Below are 18,858 nucleotides of genomic sequence, written 5' to 3'. Positions count from 1 at the left end.
AAAAGTTTAAAAAAAAAAAAAAAGGGACACCCCAAAAAATTAATTTAAAAATTGGGGTGAAAAAAAATGGTAAAAAATTGTTTAACAATAGGGAAATAGGTTCAGGGCTATTCTGCAAGTATGCGGCAGGTGTTTTCTAGAATAGATTTATAGCGGAATGTGCACAATTGCAGAATTTTTAAAAACGTACTTTAGGGACTTAAAAATATGCTAGTACCCATTTTCATGTACCCCAAATTTGATGGGACCACTTAAAAAGACGAAAAAAATAACCTAAGTGCTCTTCTGCAACACTTCTTCAATGTTGGGGAAAAAACACCTGCTACGGCTATTTAAATCCCCTACTGTCATTTAAAGGCTAAAACGGGGGTACCCATAGTGATCCCCCATGTTTTTACAACTTTAGGGGGGTCCTACAATTTTTTTAAGGAAAAATTTGTAACTTTACGCAAATCCAACTTCGCAGGCTCCCGTTTTCGTTAATTTCATATTGAATACGGGGATAAGCGGGCGCGCGCCCGATACTTTAACGCAGGTAAAAATCTCCGATATGAAACGTAAACTTCAACAGTGAAGTTTACGTTTCATATTGAATTCCCCTCTATAAGTTTTTTTTTTTTTTTTTTATAGAACTCTGCGTCACTCACAGCCTCTTTTACATGGCACCAGTATTGTGTTCAGTAGTTTGTAGCGATCTACTCTTTTATTGCTATTATTTATTGCACATTATGTTATACAGTAGCTAAGGTAGGATTTGTTAATTAATAGATGCTTATGGATATGTGGTCATGCATACAATCTCAACAATCAAATAGCAGCAGAAGCAAGCGTTCATTGATTTTGAGTGTGACACAGTCATAGGATGCGACTTTTCCCAATAAGTCAAATTGTCAAATTTTGCCCTGCAAGAGTTGCCCTGGTCAACTGTAACTTCTGTTATTGGGAAGTGGAAGCTTCTAGGAGTAACAGCAGTTCAGCCACAAAGTGTACGTCGCCCAAGCTGAAGGAACTTCTCAGCTGAAGGTTGATACCCATAGAGCATAAAATTCTGTGAGCAAAGCCAACACATGAACTCTTTGTCGGGAGCTTCATGGACTTGGGTGTCCGTGACTGAGCGGCTGCACCTAAAACTCAGAGGTCAGCTAGAGTGGTTTAAAACAGACAGCCATTGGTCTCTGGAGCAGTGGAAACTCATTATCTGCAGTTTTGAGTCGCGCATCACCACTTGGCATTCTGATGGCCGAAAAGTTTGGTGGATGCCAGGAGAACACTTCCTTCCAAAGTGCGTACTGCCAACTGTATAGTTTGGTTTAAGGTGAATATAATGGTCTGTGGCTATTTTCTTGGTTTGGCCTAATGTTTCTTAGTTCCAAACAGCATTCAGTGACATTCTATAGAATTGTGTGTATTCAACTTTGTGCCAACGGTTCACTGAAAGTGTTAGTTTATGTTTGCATTCCTATGAGCTGGCTTATGGTGATTGAAGCAGTTGTCCGAGGAAAAAACCTTTTAGAGTATCTATACTGCTTCCAGGCCTACAATTGTTTCTGCCTGAATTATAGATTTCATGATTAAAGTGACAATATGTCTGAATGTTGTTCTTTTGTGCAAAGGATGCGAGAAGCGCCAAATCTTTCTGAAGGAGACCACTCGAAAACTTAGCCCATTGTACCCCAATCTACCCAAATCTGATCAAACGACCAATATTAGGTGATGCTGCAACCAATCTGACAGTTGTACCTGTTTCTCAAGTCGGGACTGTTGAAATGTACTACAGGTTGAGTCTCCCATATCCAAATATTCCGAAATAAATATATATTTTTTTACATGACTAAGACGGTGAAATATTTTGCTTTTTGATGGTTCAATGTACACATACTTTAAGGCACAAAATTATTAAAAATGAAGTATAAAACTACCTTCAGCCTTTGTGTATAAGGTGTATTTAAAACACAAATGAATTTCATGTATGTGTACACACTTTGTTTGAGCCACAAAATTATTGAAAATATTGTATAAAATGACCTGCAGGCTGTGTGTATAAGGTGTATATAACACACAAACGCATTCAGTGTTTAATGAAATATTGTGGGAATGGGAACTAATCTATAGTACGCAAATATTCCAAAATACGGAATATTCCAATATCCAAAATACTCCTGGTCCCAAGCATTGTGGATATGGGAGACTCAACCTGTATGTCTGGGCTGGGCTGCTGCTTCCGGCAGAGGAAGGCTAATGCTGGGCATACACTATACAATCATCTGTCCATGCTGGCTGGTTGGAATGAAAATCTGGTACTATATGGGAGCAAATGACGATCGACCATTTACTCACAAACACTGGAAAACAGTCAAAAATGGTCGTTTAGAAATTGGTTAAAACACACGAATTTAACCAATTTGAATAATTGTCCGTTTTCCAGTGTTTAAAATCATATGATCGAATGTCATTTGCTCCCATACATTACCAGGTTTTCATTCCAACCAGCCAGATCGGACAGATGTCTGACAGATAATTGTACAGTGTATGTCCAGCATCAGTCCGCCCACTGCTGCGCAGATGTGTGTTTTATATACTCGAGTATAAGCCGAGTTTTTCAGCACAAAAAATGTGCTGAAAAAGTACCCCCTCGGCCTATACTCGAGTCAAGTGTAGCGCTGACCGGAAGGAGTTCGGTCAGCGCTACACACTGCCAAACACACAGCCGCCGGAGCCGGCAGCTGCGTGTTTGGTGTAATCAGCAGCCGCTGAGAGTCTGTCAGACTCTCAGCGGCTGCTGCTGCTCCCACTGCGGGAGCCATCTTCCGGCTCCCGCAGTGGGAGATGGGAGACACGTCGTCATGACGACGTCTCTCCCATGCAAAGCGGCCGGACAGCGGCGGGACCAGGAGCGGGAGTTACGGGAACTACCAGGGGGGATTACTACAGGGGGCACTACCAGGGGGGGATTACCACTGGGTTAACTACCAGGGGAGGATTACTACAGGGGGCACTACCAGTGGGGGATTACTACAGGGGGCACTAAAAGGGGGGATTACCACTGGGGGTACTACCAGGGGGGGGATTACTACTTGAGGCACTGAAAGGGGGGATTACCACTGGGGGCACTACCAGGAGGGATTACTACTGGGGGCACAACCAGGGGGAATTATTACTGGGGGCACTACCAGCTGCTGCCATTTCCCACACTAGGCTTATACTCGAGTCAATAAGTTTTCCCAGTTTTTTTGGGTAAAAGTAGGTACCTCGGCTTATATTCGGGTCGGCTTATACTCGAGTATATACGGTATGTCATGTAATGCAGCAGTGTTTGTTTAGCAATCAGTGAGGTTTTGCTCTGTACTATTTACAGTGAAATTCATACGTTTTTTTTTTAAATTACACATTTCAGTGCAGTCAGTTAGTTATCAGTTGAGCAAATTGATTACGTTGTAACTAGCACATAGCTCCCTTGGTGTTGGAAAGCTATATGGCAGTGATTGTAGAGAAGTTTTTTTCTATTTCTGCCAGTCCTGCTGGTTGCTGTACCCTGTGTATTTGGATTGTAATACCTGACCCCACGTTTATTTTTCGTTTCAGACATACAACAGCTGTGCCAGATTGTGTTTAAACCAAGAAACAGTGTGCTTGTCTGGGTCTGCCATGAAGACAGAAAGTTGTGTGGTTAAAGTAAGTAAACTTATTCATATTGTTGCGTGTATATGAGTGTATACAGTATATGTTGATTTAAAGCAGGTAGTCATGTTGAGTATAAGATTCCGTACCAGTCCCAGAGCCCGACAGCCGTTTCAGTGCACAGAAACGGACGTCTGGCTCAGAGACTGGTGTGAGATGATGTACTCAAACTGGCCATCCTGACATCTATACTGGATATGTTTCTCCCCCTCCCTCTCTCCCCCCTCCCTCCCTCTCTCCCCCTCCCTCCCTCTCTCCCCCTCCCTCCCTCCCTCTCTCCCCCTCCCTCCCTCTCTCCCCCTCCCTCCCTCTCTCCCCCTCCCTCCCTCTCTCCCCCTCCCTCTCTCCCCCTCCCTCCCTCTCTCCCCCCTCCCTCTCTCCCCCTCCCTCCCTCTCTCCCCCTCCCTCTCTCTCTCCCCCTCCCTCTCTCTCTCCCCCTCCCTCTCTCCCCCTCCCTCTCTCTCATACATGCTCTGCACTTATCTAATTACACTCCAAACTGTTTCATGTTTATATATATATATATATATATATATATATATAATATGCAAAGTGAATGAACAGAAGAGAAATCTAAATCAAGTCAACATTTGCTGTGACCACCCTTTGACTTCAAAACAGCATCAATTCTTCTAGGTACACTTGCACACAGTTTTTTAAGTAACTATGCATTTTGTTAATTGATAAAAATAAACTATTAACACTTTTATTTTTGAAGGCATTACTTTGCAGCATTTTTTCCCACATCTGCCTAAAACTTTTGCACAGTACTGTGTGTGTATGTTTGTATATACAAAGTGTTCTCCCCAGATGGTTTGTTGCGGGCGAGGCGCCCACCAAGAAACCGCTACCCGCCCGGCACTTCCCCTTGTCCAAATGCGCTGTGTCACCTTCAACGTGTCCTTGTTGACAGATGCCGGATGTGATGCCGAGCTGCGCCAACGTCGCAAGTTCTTCCCATCGGAGGCTCTGTGTCCGCCGCCAATAAGGATACGTGCCTTTAGTGAAGGTTCCGGATGACGGGATGCGGTGCATTGGGGCGGGAAAGGGTTGTGCAGTACGGGCCCATCACAGTGCAGCGGCTGTGTCAGGCAGGACGGCACAGATCCCTTCCCCTGTATAAAAGCACGGACAGTATCTGGGGACTGTATAAAAGAATAATTCTGTGGTGCCACTGCCAGCAAGTGGGAACACCTGCACTAAATAACGTGATGCTGATTTCACTAGAGGGACCAGTTCCTACAGACTTTGCTTATGAAAAAGCTGTGGATGACTGAACCTCTAAGAAGAAGAGGAATATAAAATGTTATCTCAAGTTGAAATCATTATAAGGTCAGGATTTAAAACATTTTATTTCTGCGAAGGCCCCCACCCGGCTACTTCTTGATGCCATCCGGGGCTGGAAACATTTTCTGGGGATACTTCCAATACTTCCTTGTCATCGGCGGCACTCCCGGGTCTTGATATCAATAAATGCACCATGCAAGTTGTGCTTAATCCATTTTCGATGCAGAAGATCTGGCTGAAAATGGTGTTAACCCTGTTCACGCTTAACTTGAAATCGGTTGCAACTCTGTCTACACACCACGCTTCTCCTACTTCTGAACGTTCTGTTGCCACCCATTCAGCCATCGGCTTGAAGCTTCAGAATTGCTTTTGGATGCGCTCATTTGTGTATGTAGGCCAGTTTGCTGAAAGTCGGTAGATACGTCCTTATTTGGAATTGCTTGCAAGTCAGAATCAGGCCATCTATGTACTCTTACATCTATGCTTTGCTTACAAAAGCAATAAAGAGTGTCCATTGTGGTGCTGATGTGGGTTCACTGAACCTTAACTATGTGGAGTTTGTATGTTCTCCACTTGGTTAAATTGGTTATCTTCGGGGGGCTCCGGTTTCCTCCCACACTCCAAAAATATACTGGTAGATTAATTGGCCACTAATAAAATGTAACCCTAGTATGTCTGCGTGTGTCCATGTGGTTGGTAATATAGATTGTAAGCTCCACTGGGGCAGGTCAAGTATTCTCTGTCAAGTGCTGCATAATATGTGTGCACTATATAAATAATTGGTAATAAATAAGTGTATACTAACTACCCATCTACTAATGGGGTCAATAAACCCGCTAAAGTGAAGTGAAGGCCATAGGCATACAGTAGGGTCGCGATCCGGTCAAAATCCCGACAGTCGTGATGCCGACGCTTAGAATCCCGACACCTGTCAGAATCCTGGCATCAACGGTAAGTACTGGGGTTAGGGGGAAGGTTAGGGTTAGGCACTAGGGGGGGGGGGGGAGGGTTAGGTTTAGGTTGCGGGGAGGGGTAGGTTATGTTTAGGCACTAGGGGGCAGGTTAGATTTAGTCACCAAGGCGGGTTAAGGAGAGAGGGAGGGTTAGGATACTGACCGACAAGTGTCTGTATCCTAACCCTGTTGGGATGCTGGTGTCGGTAGTGTGACCGCTGGGATCTCAAACGTTAGCATCCCGTACTCAACCCGTAGGATCTTAGTAATCACCCTCATGCATATACCTTTAAGTAAAAATAAAGCTATGTAACTGGAAGGCCGGTAGAATCTGTTCTTTGACCAGCGTCCTATCCCAGGGTCCAGACACTGTCCTAGAGATGAGGAAGGAGCAGCAGTCTGTAGCTGAGTGGGGAAGTAATACTTTACGTTTCATCAGAACTGCAGTGTATAATACGGAGCAGTATATTTTACTTTCATCGTTCTGATCTGAAAAATTCAATTTTTAGGTTCAGTGATCCTTTAACTGCAGCCGATCTAGTTCTCTTTTGCCTTACACAGGATGTTATATTTGACTTGAAGGCTTGTTGGGTTTTTTGTTTTGTGGTAAATAAACAAAGCCTGCTAAATGGAAAGCCAGTGCGTATATAAATAGGGTCCGCACTCCGGATTTCATTCCCCCTTTCAGCTCTCTACTATTTAATGAATTTTAATAGCTCAGTTGTTTAGTTTGGAGAATTATATCTACAGGAGAGAAAGTATTTCAGTTTGGATTATGCTGAAGCAGTGTGATTGTGGCACGGAGAGGGCCATGCTGTTTAATGAGCACAAAGTCCTTTTCTCATAAGTGATAGGAAACATTTTCCTCAAGAATTACATTTCACTTTTCTACCACTTTGCATTACCAGCTATTACTGGCAATTAAAGGGGGGAGACTGAAGTATCGTGAAGCATACTTTTAGGCATGTGTGCTTTTCAGATGTATGTTGGCGTTTAATTTTGCAGATTCTATGCAGATGTTCTGAGAGACAGAACACAGACTTTTCCCTTGTATTGAGGGGATTGGAAAACACAATGGAATACATGGATCATTGAGTAGATCCTACAAACAGAATTTTAAGTGTCTGAGTGGGGAGGCCTTTCACACATCATTCCTCAATGTGCTCATGATACAAGGCTGCTACAGGGTAACCCGCATGTCTTGAATGGTACAGTACAAAACCCTTATAGAGATTCTTGACTTTAAAGGTTTAATTTTGCCAATCACAGCATCCTCTCTAGAATAGCCTATTTTAATATAAGAAACTAGCTGTTGGCTGCAGCTGTGCCCCCAATGAAATCGCTTCTGCGAAAAAAAATTTTACTTGAGGTGTCCTAGTTGTGTTGCTTTGTATAGGGGCCCTGTCGCAGAAGTGACCCGCGTGCCCAGCAGCGCTATACAGACTGGTGGCAGCAGCGCCTTCACCCACCACTCACACCAATGTCACTGTGTGCCAACTGTACAGACTGCTATGTAGCTTATCCTATTCACCCACCACTCACACCAATGTCACTGTGTGCCCATTGTACAGACTGCTATGTAGCTTATCCTATTCACCCACCACTCACACTAATGTCACTGTGTGCCCTGTGCACAGACTGCTATGTAGCCTTTCCTATTCACTCACCACTCACACCAATGTCACTGTGTGCCCTGTGCACAGACTGCTATGTAGCTTATCCTATTCACCCACCACTCACACCAATGTCACTGTGTGCCCTGTGCACAGACTGATATGTAGCGTATCCTATTCTCCCACCACTCACACCAATGTCACTGTGTGCCCTGTGCACAGACTGCTATGTAGCCTATCCTATTCACCCACCACTCACACCAATGTCACTGTGTGCCCTGTGCATATACTGCTATGTAGCTTATCCTATTCACCCACCACTCACACCAATGTCACTGTGTGCCCTGTGCACAGACTGCTATGTAGCCTATCCTATTCACCCACCACTCACACCAATGTCACTGTGTGCCCTGTGCACAGACTGCTATGTAGCCTATCTTATTCAAGTGAGCAAAGGCCCAAAGCACCTCTCCCCCCACCCCTTACCGGCCGCACACTTGGTGCCACACCGATCACTTGCATTGATGTTGTCAATATATTTTGTTTTTGTTATTGCTCAGCTTTAATTTGACGGATGGAGATGAAACAAACTGCAGGTTATTTCTAGGAGTTTCCGCTACAAAATGATGATGTTTTCATGAAAATCGTTTCAGTAGTTTTTGCAGCAACTTGGAATAGACAGACACAACGTTCTTATTATATTGGTATAGATTAGCTATGCTTGCATAACTGCTGACAGTAGAGATAAGCAAAATATTCAACTTCTTATGCATTTGGCCACAAAATTTAGCATGCTTTGCTGTATTTGGCCTTACATATTCTGTCCTACCCCAGCCGCAAAACAGACGCACAGCTAGACACAAAGGCCCTCATTCAGAGCCGTACACTCTGAGCAGAGCGCACGCTCTGAATGAGGGCCGCCCTCCATAAAAATGGAGCGTCCTCCTGGACGCTCGTATAGCTGTGGGTCACCACCCACAGCCTATATGAGCGTGCAGTTTGATGGCCGCGATGGTCGTGACCATCGCGACCATCGAAACTGCGAGCCGGAGCCTGCGGTTGAGGTTTTCAACCGCAAGGCCCGGAGTGATTTTGGCTCTATCAGAGCCAAAATCACTCCCACTGACATCACTAGTGATGTCAGTGGGCCGGCTTCTGATGGTAGGCGTTCCCTTGGGAACGCCCCCGTCAGGGAGGCACGCCCCCGGCACGCCCACCAAAGGGGGCGTGCTGTCAGTCACCATCGACAGCACGCCCCCTTTGTTCAGACACAACGAGCGAAGGACTTTCCTTCGCTCGTCGCGTCTGGCGCATGCGCACGACGGAGCTCCCTCCGTCGTGCGCATGCTCAGTGCAGACCATCGACCCACTTGCGAGCGGACAGCCGCTTGCGAGTGGGTCTGAATCAGGCCCAAAATTTGTTCACCTCTTAAGCTGACAACTATCGGTATTTACTTTGCCGGCTGTAAGCAGCTATAACAGAGTTCCTGTGTTCCACAACTCATGGTTATAACGTAATTCTCATCACCCCACCCCACCCAACCTCAACAGTGCAGTTAAAAAAAAAAAAAAAAATTAGAACAAGAGTGAAATGTTAAAATAACAGCACACACACTATTTTTATATTGCTTTTTTATGCTATTTTTTTTTAGTTAGCTTTTAATGCTCTACATGTTTATCAAAAGGACACAATTCTGTATAGTGAGTCTTTATTGTGAGTCTTTTATTGACAGTGAGTCTTTATTGACAGTTCCCACGTGGGTTAGTCAGCCCACGTGGGAACTGTCAGTTGGCGGAGCCAATCAGCGGGCGCTCTACAGTGAGCGCTGCCGCTGATTGGCTGACGGGACTGCAATGCCTCGTGAAGTGCCGGCAGCGGCCATTTGGGAGCTATCTGTATGTGTGACAACACACATACAGATAGCTTGCAGCGTGGATCGGGTAACACTTTTTTTGTTTTAAAACACCCATGGATTACTGCGGAGACCAGTGCTGGATGTAGGTGAGTATGAAATCTTTCATGCAGGCCCAGCTACCATGGATTTCTACTTGACAAGGGGACCAAAAAAATCTGGTATAGGTAAGTATGTGTGAATGGGTAGGTGTATATAATAAACTTATACTGGGCACGGTGTGTGTGTGTTTTGTCTTTTTTTAACTATTTATTTTACAGTGAAATTACAGGTGCCGCCTGTCTGTTGGCACTTGTAGTTCCACAAGTGCAAAATGGCAGGCATGCTGGTACTTGTAGTTCCACTGTAAAGTACAATAGTGTTACATTATTTGGCCCCCCTATCACCCCCATACCCACCGCTCCAGGGGTATGGGGATGAGCCCCAGGCTTTAGCGTAAGCCTGTGGTGCTCGGGAGAGGGGGGACCCTTTTTTGGGGGGTCCCCGACTCCCCTGAGATCACCGGCTTGCGCTGACCGACTTGGGGTGTAATGCTTTGGACCTGGAGCCCCGGTGATTGGGTCTCCGGGCTGTGGCATTACACCCCGGTCGGTTGGGTCTGGTGCTGGTCTTAAATATAGGGGGTACCCCATGTCGTTTTTGCCCCCTATATTTAAAACCAGCACTAGTCCCTGCAGCCTGGTGGTAGTTTCTAAAATACGGTGGAACCCTACACATTTTGTTCCCCGTATTTATAGAAACCACCACTGGCTGGCTAGCCTGGGGCTGGTTTGGCTTTTGGGGAGGGGGGGCAGGGGGGACCTTTATGTCATTTTTTTTCTAAATTTTTACAATTTTATTTTTTTTAAAGGTTAACAAAAACGGGAATTTTCGGGAAATATTCTAGGGACCCCCCTAATGATGTCTAGACATGGGGGATCACTATGGGTACCCCCATTTTTAACTCCTGAAGGAAGTCGGGGTTTCTAATAGCCGCGGCAAGTGCATAAATGCGACTTTGAAGAAAGTGGTGCAGAAGAGCATTTAGAATTTTTTTTTACGAAAAATAACTATGCCCAGCAAATTTGGGGTACTTGAAAATGGGGATCAGCATATTTTAAAGTTGCAAAAGAGACTTGAAAAAATCGTGAAAAACCCACTTGCGCAACGAGCTGCAATGAAAAAACACCTGGGCCATACTTGTGGAATCCCCCCCAGAGTCAAGTTCGCTATTTTTTTACTTTGTTCCCCAACATTTTTTTTTTTGGCCCCCAAATTCAAAGTGCTTTTTTTGGGGTGTCCCGATTTTTTTTTTTTTTTGACACATATCGTTTCAAGGGGTCATTCTGAAGGGTGCAGGCTATTTTTTATAAGCCTGCACCCCTAAACTCCAATTCTGCACTTTTTTTCGCCACCTATTCAGTGGTGAAAACGTTATCCCCGTTTTTTATCAAAGACTTTTCTAACCTGCGAAAAGTCTTTGAAATTGAATACGGTGTAAAACTAAAACCTGCGATAATGACGTCATAATTGCGATATTAACGCAAAAACGATGTTATCGCTCCCATATTGAATACCCCTGTAAGTTTCAGGACTGACATTGGTGGTCCAGTAAAATAAATCAAAGTTAAGCTGTAACAGCAACACAAAGTGAGCCGAGTGACCAGATTCTGAGGTACTGAGGGGCACCTGCTTGCATACAGTATTTTCCTACTTTTGATTAATACTTTTTTGTTTTGCAATTTGTATCTAATGTGTGTTTCCAAAAGAGACATGTCCTTCTCTTCAAAATGGGCGTGTCTATTGATGACAAGGGGCGTGTCCAGTTCCGCCAGGTGGTGCCAGCAGTGACCAATCTGCTTTTGTGGCATGCCCAATACATTCATACACATACGCTTTGACTACTACATATACATTAGACGTATCCTCATACACCTAGCCTCAAAACGTCAATCGGCATAAGACGCCTGGCGCGTTCAGTCGCGAAACGGCTTTTTACACTGCAGATGCACAAAACACCACTCAATCTGCACCAAAGTCGCAGGTGAAGCACAACGGAACTTGGCATATACAGGTTCAGACCCAGTCGCACACACACGTACAAGTGTCACATATAAAATTAATCACTGGAGACTCCTGAAATGGTTTTGTTGCATTGTAACTAAAACACATATTAGAGTGAAAAAGACGGTCAGCACAAGCTAAGTTGCACGAGACCTGGCAAGGCGAGAAGGGCTGTTTGGCTTGACTTCGGCAATAGTATATGAGGTCACATCTGTACATGTATCATACATACATACCGATGTGTCCACATACACCTATCCTCAAATCGTGCCAAATGGCCCAGTTTTGCAATGCTGCACCATGCCATTTTTTTATAAACCATAATGATTATTATAGCACATAAAAAGACAAAGTACTTGGGTCACCATTAGCAAATGAAGGCGCAAAATTCAGGAAAAAGTATGAAATTTGGTTAAAAAAGTCAAGACAGAGGTCCTACTGTATAGGACAACGTCTACACTCTTTAGAAAGTTTGATACATTTCCCCCATAGTGACAAAGGCACCTGTGCACAGTGTGTATGGCTACCAGAGAGGTCCCACTCAATCCTCATCTCTTGGCCACTCTACCATCCGGCTGCTCCTGACCGGGAGTCTAGCCCACCTTTCTGTGGGTCTCAATATTCCTGTAATCATCTATGCTTGCTTGATGAGCGACATTATATGAATGTGGACATAACCATATGCACTCTGGTGTCTTCACTAGATCATGACTTAAAGGCATCGGTCAGCTACATCTGGTTGTTGCAGTCATATGGTGGGCTGTACTCGTGAGGATGAAATTACTCCGTGCCCCACATACAACGCTGCTTATAAAGTAAACTTTGAAGGACTAGGGTGCCTCAGTTATTTTACTGGTCCCTAGATAATTGATGGGCTTATATTCTTATTAATATTAACTCAGCCCCACTAAATTATTACCTCCGTGGTTTCTAGACGACAAATGCTGTTCATTTTATTTTAAACAAGTGCAGGCCGCTGAACATCTTGGTTAGGGATCTTAATACTGGAACCGCCGTGAGTTATGTGCAGTTCATTTTGCTCTAACCATAGAGTTGTGTATAACTCGCCTGTCCAATACCTAATTTTGAATATTTTAAAGGTTTTGATCAAAACACGATTTTATATGTTATGTAAAATTAAATTTAATTCAACACATAATTATCTAGTCTCTGGGGGCGATTCATAGGTTCTGCCGGCGGCTTTTTTCTTTTTAAGACGCCCGACAGAGCAATTCAATTGTTGCTGTGTCAGGTCGCAACTGGCGCCGGCATTTCTGCACGCACTCAGGAGGGTTCGAGCAGAAATGTGTCTGAAACACCCTGGTTAGGGCGCGCTAACCCTAGCCAGAAATTAAGACGTGTTTAGCTGTTTTACATGGCTAAACCTTGTCTCATAGTCAGCGAAGAGGGCGATAATTAATGAGCGCCCAGAACAATTGAATAGCAAACTAGACGCTCATTAATTATCACGACCAACAAACCATTAGAATCGCCCCCTCTGAATTTCCAAATGATCTAGTCTCTGAATTTCCAGGAGACTACCGATTTTGGGGGTGCTCTCTTAGCTTCTGGGAGAGTGGGCTACCCTCCCGCATGCAGCCATTTTCAGGTGAGGTAGATGGAGGGCAATTCACTATTAATCACCTCCTCTCAGCCACCCCTCCCCCAATGTATTTCTGTGAATAGCGGCTATATGTTACAATAGCTGGGTCGTAGCTTAATTCATAGCCATACACCACTGGACCCTCTCCTCCCCTGATCTCTCGGAGAGCAGATCAGATAAGTAGGGAAGTGTGACCATTAAATTAGAAAATAATGCATCTTTTGTAAGGAATTTTTACAATATTTGTCCTTAATGCAGTGGTTCCCAAACTGTGCGCCGTAGCACCCTGGGGTGCCTCAGCACACTTACATGGGTAACTCAGGTTGATGGTCCAGCACCAAATCAAATTATTTATGGTCAATGTAGGGTAAATATGTGGGCAAACAGAAGCGTAACCCTGTCCACCACCACATAACTGAACATAAGGATGACAGGTAAGCACAATTTACTTCACTTTACAATTTTTTTTTCTGAATTTCTCAATAACAAAGTTAAAGTTAGGGGTGCCATGAAAACATTGCTTATACTCTAGGGCGCCGAGATTCCAAAAAGTTTGGGAACCACTGCCTTAATGTATGTGTGTATGTGTTTGTTTTTGTTTTGTTTTTTTTTCAGAGTGCAGGGTCTTTTCTTAGCCTCCAGGTGTCACTGTTGCATTTGCGGCCTATAGTAAATAAAGTAACAAAATAAAAAACATTTGGCGGCTTTTGAATGTGTTAACGTAATCGGCGGGGAGACATATATTTTTCAGAACTCTGACACAAAGCACTGCATGTGAATTCAGAGTGAGACGTCTGCGAGGTACCATTAATGAACATATTTCAAATGTAGGTATATATATTTTATTATATTTTTTTTTATTCACCCAGTGTGTTCATTAGAAAAATGATCTGGAATAGAGTTCTCCAAGCAGAATGAGCGGCAGGGGTAACCGCTGGTGCGTGTCGGATCACCCGCACAGAGAAGATCACATGGCTTCTTCAAAAGTCAAACGATCAATTTGCCTCGTTTTGGCACTGTACTTAATGCACAAACAGTGCGATCTGCGGGGCTGTAATTGCATTGTTAAGGCCAAGGAACAAGCCTTTGCCTTTTCAGCAGACAGCTGGCAGGGAGAGAGGCATGTTGTTAGGAAAGAGAGAGGCAAGGCAAATAAAATTACTGCTAACGCTCAGAGATCGGCAGGAGCCCTACTTGCCTAATCTTACCGGTGGGAGCAAGCGGCTGTTGTAATCCAATTATAGCAGCATAAGCAATTTGTTAGACACTCCGCATAATGTAACAATTTCCCAATAAACTCTGACTTGTAATAACGTCGGCAAGAGCCCACATAAATCTGCCCGAATGGTGGGGGCTGGAGTATTCGGCTGGGGGCTTGTAATTGGCATCATCAGCACATTTTGTAGTGCAGTGTGGTGCAGTCTTTTAGTGCAGGGATTTTAAACCGCATGTCAAAGAGTACCCTGTAAACCCTTTCCTTGCCAGGGATACACTGGGCGGTACAGTCTTGTCCCTGGTCACTAAAATTGTCTTACAAGACCGATCGTATAGATTTTGGCAAACGGTGGCCACACCGGAGGTTTTAGGGTTCTAGTTTACATTCCTAATGTGTATTCTATCTGTCTTTAGTTTAATCACCTGAAATTCTGCTTGTGAAAAGTTTTATAGTTCCTGGCGTCTCACCTGAGCAATATTCTGCCTGCGTTGGACGGCTCTGTGTGTACTAGCGCATTGCCAAACCTTGTTAATATTTTTTTATGACCATTTTATGAAAGTGCACTTGCATGCAATATAGCTGTGTGTTTAGGGATAGAATAGAGTTTTTTCATGCAAAGGTCACCCAACTTAAATTTTGCTGTATACAGTACTGGCTACCTACAAATCGTACTAATTGTCAGTGATATATGCATTTTGGTATTTTGTTTAAAAAAAAAAATAGATGTTTGCTTTTTCACATATGTGTGAAAAATTCAGCACAGTTACAGGTCTTCAATGAAAAGAGAGGTTCAATTCCCAGAAGTGTCACGCTGTGTATACTAACATTTTAGACAGCTAGTGACCTTCAGCAGGGCTTGTGAATTAACCTTACTTTGCATTGTTACTTTTTTTTCATTTTTTTTTATGTTCCCTGGAATACTCTTGGGATTCTTCCCCCAGATATAATGCTCCTCCTTACGTAAGTGCTTATTACTAGGGGTAATACACAATTTATTTATTTATTTTCTATAAGGGCTGCACTAGAACCCTATAGCGCATATTCATTGAAAATATACATGTGGATGTGGGGACACACAATATATGGCGTTGTCATTAAAGTCTAATTGTCTGTTTATTTTAAGCCATTAGCCATTTACTTATTCTTGTTTGTTGGAAGAGGGGGCTGTTAATCGTCCTATGATGTTTGTCAGCAACCTCTGTTATTATATAGTAAATTGTATAGGGTTGTTAATCCACAGCCTTCAGCTTTTTTTTTTTCTGCATTGCATACTATCCCTTTGATGTTAAATACTGTTGCAGAGAGACCCTGTCACAGCGATTACAATTGTAATAAATTCAATTTTAATGTACGCGCACATACAGGAGGAAAAAAAAATCCGAAGAGAAAATATTTCTGTCGTTTACTGTGAGCACATTAGTAAGCAGTCGCGCCCCCATTAAAGCTGTCTTTGTCTCCCTGTAACTAATGGCTGTTTCTCCTGGTTTTGACAGTGAGCTGTGTGCATTATTTTCTCCTGATATTGTAATAATAATGAGAGCAAATTAGAACAATCAGTTTACACAGATAGCTCTTGATTTGAGACGAGGAGCAATATGGCAACACGCAATCCATCTTGTGACTCCTGTCACATTAACTTCGGCAGTGTGAAAGGATCAGGCGGGGCAGCAGGATCCTGTCCAATCAGAAGGCTGAAATTAATGATGGCAGTATTGTTCTGTGATCAACCTTTTAATTAGCAAGACAGGAGATGGGGGGGGGAATAATCTCAACCCACAGCTGCCGACTGTCATTCATGTTTCTCTAAAGGAAGAGCAGGAAAAAAAAAATAAAGATCCATTGGTTTGAAATTACATGCTTTGTCTACTAGCAATGCCTAAATCTGTTTCTGATATAGCAAACACTACATATGTCTACTGAATAACACAGCATTGTCCATGCTAATGAGCCAGCTCGCGTCTCCCCCTGTCACTTGGTGATATCTTTATCCCCAAGATGTTAATACAGCGCCCATTCTGATACACCACGGGGATTTTATATTTATTTATTTTTCCTAGTAGTTATGAAGCAAATGATCAAGGAAAGGTCCCTCCCAAATAAACAGCTCTCGCCCAGCTGGTCGCCTTTGTGCAAAAATGCTCCCTTCACTTTAAAAATGCTGGCAGAGTGTTTTAGTGCATTAGCATTTTAATAGATGAATAAAAATTGGCTTATTAAAAAGGTTGGTTCAGACAGAACATTATGAAAGTGCTGCAAATTTAGCACAGTGGGTTTTTTTTATAGTGGTAGCACAGCTTTTTTTTCCCTCCCTTAATGGCAGTATAGTACATTATGTAACTTTTATTCAGGCTCTTACACTGCAATAATTTTAAGTCTTCATTTTATTTATTTTAACCTTTTTTTTATATGCTTTATAGAAGTCTAAAATTCAAATTGAAGGTTGGTGCAATTGCGTATGTCTAAACAGAAAATCGTCGCTCTAAATGCCTATATCTGTTGATCTATAAATCCCAGATGCCATGCTCAATATCTGATTTGAGATCAGTCCGATGTCAAGTGGAACTTCCTCAAAATCCAATTGGTCGATTAGTATGATCTAGAAGAGTTTGCAACCTACAGGGCCCAATGGGATCCATCAAAATTTGACATCATATAATACAGATGCATTAAAAATATATAGTTCATTTGTGGTATTGTTAAAAAAAAAAAAAAAAAAAATGGGAAAGAAACTGAAAACTATAACAAAAAAAAAGATATAGCCTACTTTACAATGTATGTTTAGACACGACTTAGTCACATTCTCGAGTAAGTGCCACAGTCAATGTAGCACCGGACTCACAGATTTTACTTCGCAGCCCCATAGGACAACGTACAAAAATCCACGAGTCTGGGGTGAGAACGGGCCTTGAGGGCGCTTGAACCAATGTTCAGCAGTATTCAGTCTATCCGTTTTCGAGGAAATTGGGACAACACTGAAACACGCAACACAAAATGACTGCATCCATTGCGTGCTCTTTCAGAACTCCTCACCATGGTCATATTTCTCTGTTAAAAATAGTCTGCTCACTGATATTGTCATTTTAATCAGCAGTCATAGTAAATGTCAATCTTAAGATCCAGCCTTTTTGAATCAAATTGTTTGAAAATGAAAGAAGGTGTGAATGAACTTGGGTTTAATAGGATCAGATGTCTGAAACTACTAAAAACCATTATGCTTAAGTTTATGTTCTTTAAAATTATGTTTTCTAATGTCCATAAAAGTCTAGCAGTGTTATGATCTGTGAAACACTCGTTTTGTTTTTAAAGCAATTTTTTTTTAACCTGTTTTAGGTTTAAAAAAAAAAGCTGGCAACAATTGAAAACTTATTTAAAGCCCATCATTCATCCTAAAAAGTAACACTTTTTTTTTTTGTGCCTGTATCGAACCTTGGTTGAGCCTGATTCTTCTCAGAACCATTTTGGGCCATTCTGTGATTCCTTGGAGGTGCTCCCTGCTTTGGTTCATATTCTGGGTTGTTTCATTCAGTGCGTGAAAGATGGCTCCTATTGGAATCATTTGACAAACCTATTAAATTTCTTACAAGCAGTACTCCAGCAATTGTACAGAAACAGCTTATTTTCTTTACAGTACATCTGTTTTCAAGGACATCACATTTCGGAAAATGCATTTAATGATTACTTAACAAAATGTTACTTGTTAATGGCATGAGTCAGCAACTTTCTTAGAAGACCTGTTTGTTAATGTTTTCTTGTAAGGCCGCAATAAAAGCACTGGCTAATTAATGTCACTTCTGAATTTTCATACATATAAATTTTTTATTTAATTTGACAGGGGCTGCGGTTTCTTGTTTGTGTTTTAACTTTTTAGGTAACTTTTGTCATTACAAAAAGAGCAGTTATTATGTAGAATACTGAATGTAAATAATTTTTTGGTGTGTATACACACAAGGAGGGGTGGGGTGGTAAGGTCTTGATGATCACCAAATCCCCAAACTCCCCCTTTCACTGGGGACCTGGGAAGCTGGACTGCTCTCCTGGCAGTCCAGGAGAGCTCTGCTAAATATGTGAGTCTCCTGTTCATACAGTCAGATTAGTCAATTAGGAGTAAAACTAAGAAACAAAAACACTAATTTAACTTCTGATCGGTCTTCTGTAGGCACAAAGGGGCTCAGCAGCGTCTATTGGCAGTCGCCTATCTGCTAGTTCATGCAAATGCCTCTACAAACCTCTTCCCTTGTATACATCCGTTTGCCCGAATGTGCAAGGACTGAGACGCACATTTTTAGCATCCTTGCACTGTAATACCGATTTGGTGCGTCCTTGTATGCCACCTTCGGTCGTGCCATCCAACCTTGCAACAGCTCTATAGCAGGTGCAGTTTCTCTGGCTGACCACTGCCTCCTATGCCTGTGTCTGTGCAGCTTCCATTGTCACGCCCATGACATTCCACTGAATAAACCATTACTGTGTGCGTTACTAGTCTCCTCCCAGTCATCGCCCCTTAACCTTTCCAACACCATTCTGATGCCATCTGTCCCTATCACAGTGGCAT

At 42.9% G+C, this 18,858-nt stretch overlaps 1 protein-coding gene across 3 annotated transcripts in view; it reads left to right on the top strand.

Annotated features, from left to right (window-relative positions):
* BTRC (beta-transducin repeat containing E3 ubiquitin protein ligase) overlaps window positions 1-18,858 on the top strand; it is a 249,753-nt gene that overhangs the window by 121,933 nt on the left and 108,962 nt on the right. For all 3 annotated transcript variants that reach the window (XM_088475194.1, XM_088475195.1, XM_088475193.1), the window contains one exon: window positions 3,583-3,672. In XM_088475194.1, coding sequence (XP_088331320.1) covers window positions 3,583-3,672 — 90 coding nt within the window. The remainder of the gene's footprint in view (window positions 1-3,582; window positions 3,673-18,858) is intronic.

This window comes from Taudactylus pleione, unplaced genomic scaffold (assembly GCF_031769625.1).
Source record: "Taudactylus pleione unplaced genomic scaffold, aTauple2 ptg000165l, whole genome shotgun sequence".
Lineage (NCBI taxonomy): Eukaryota > Metazoa > Chordata > Amphibia > Anura > Myobatrachidae > Taudactylus > Taudactylus pleione.
This window is presented reverse-complemented; position numbering and strand designations above follow the sequence as displayed.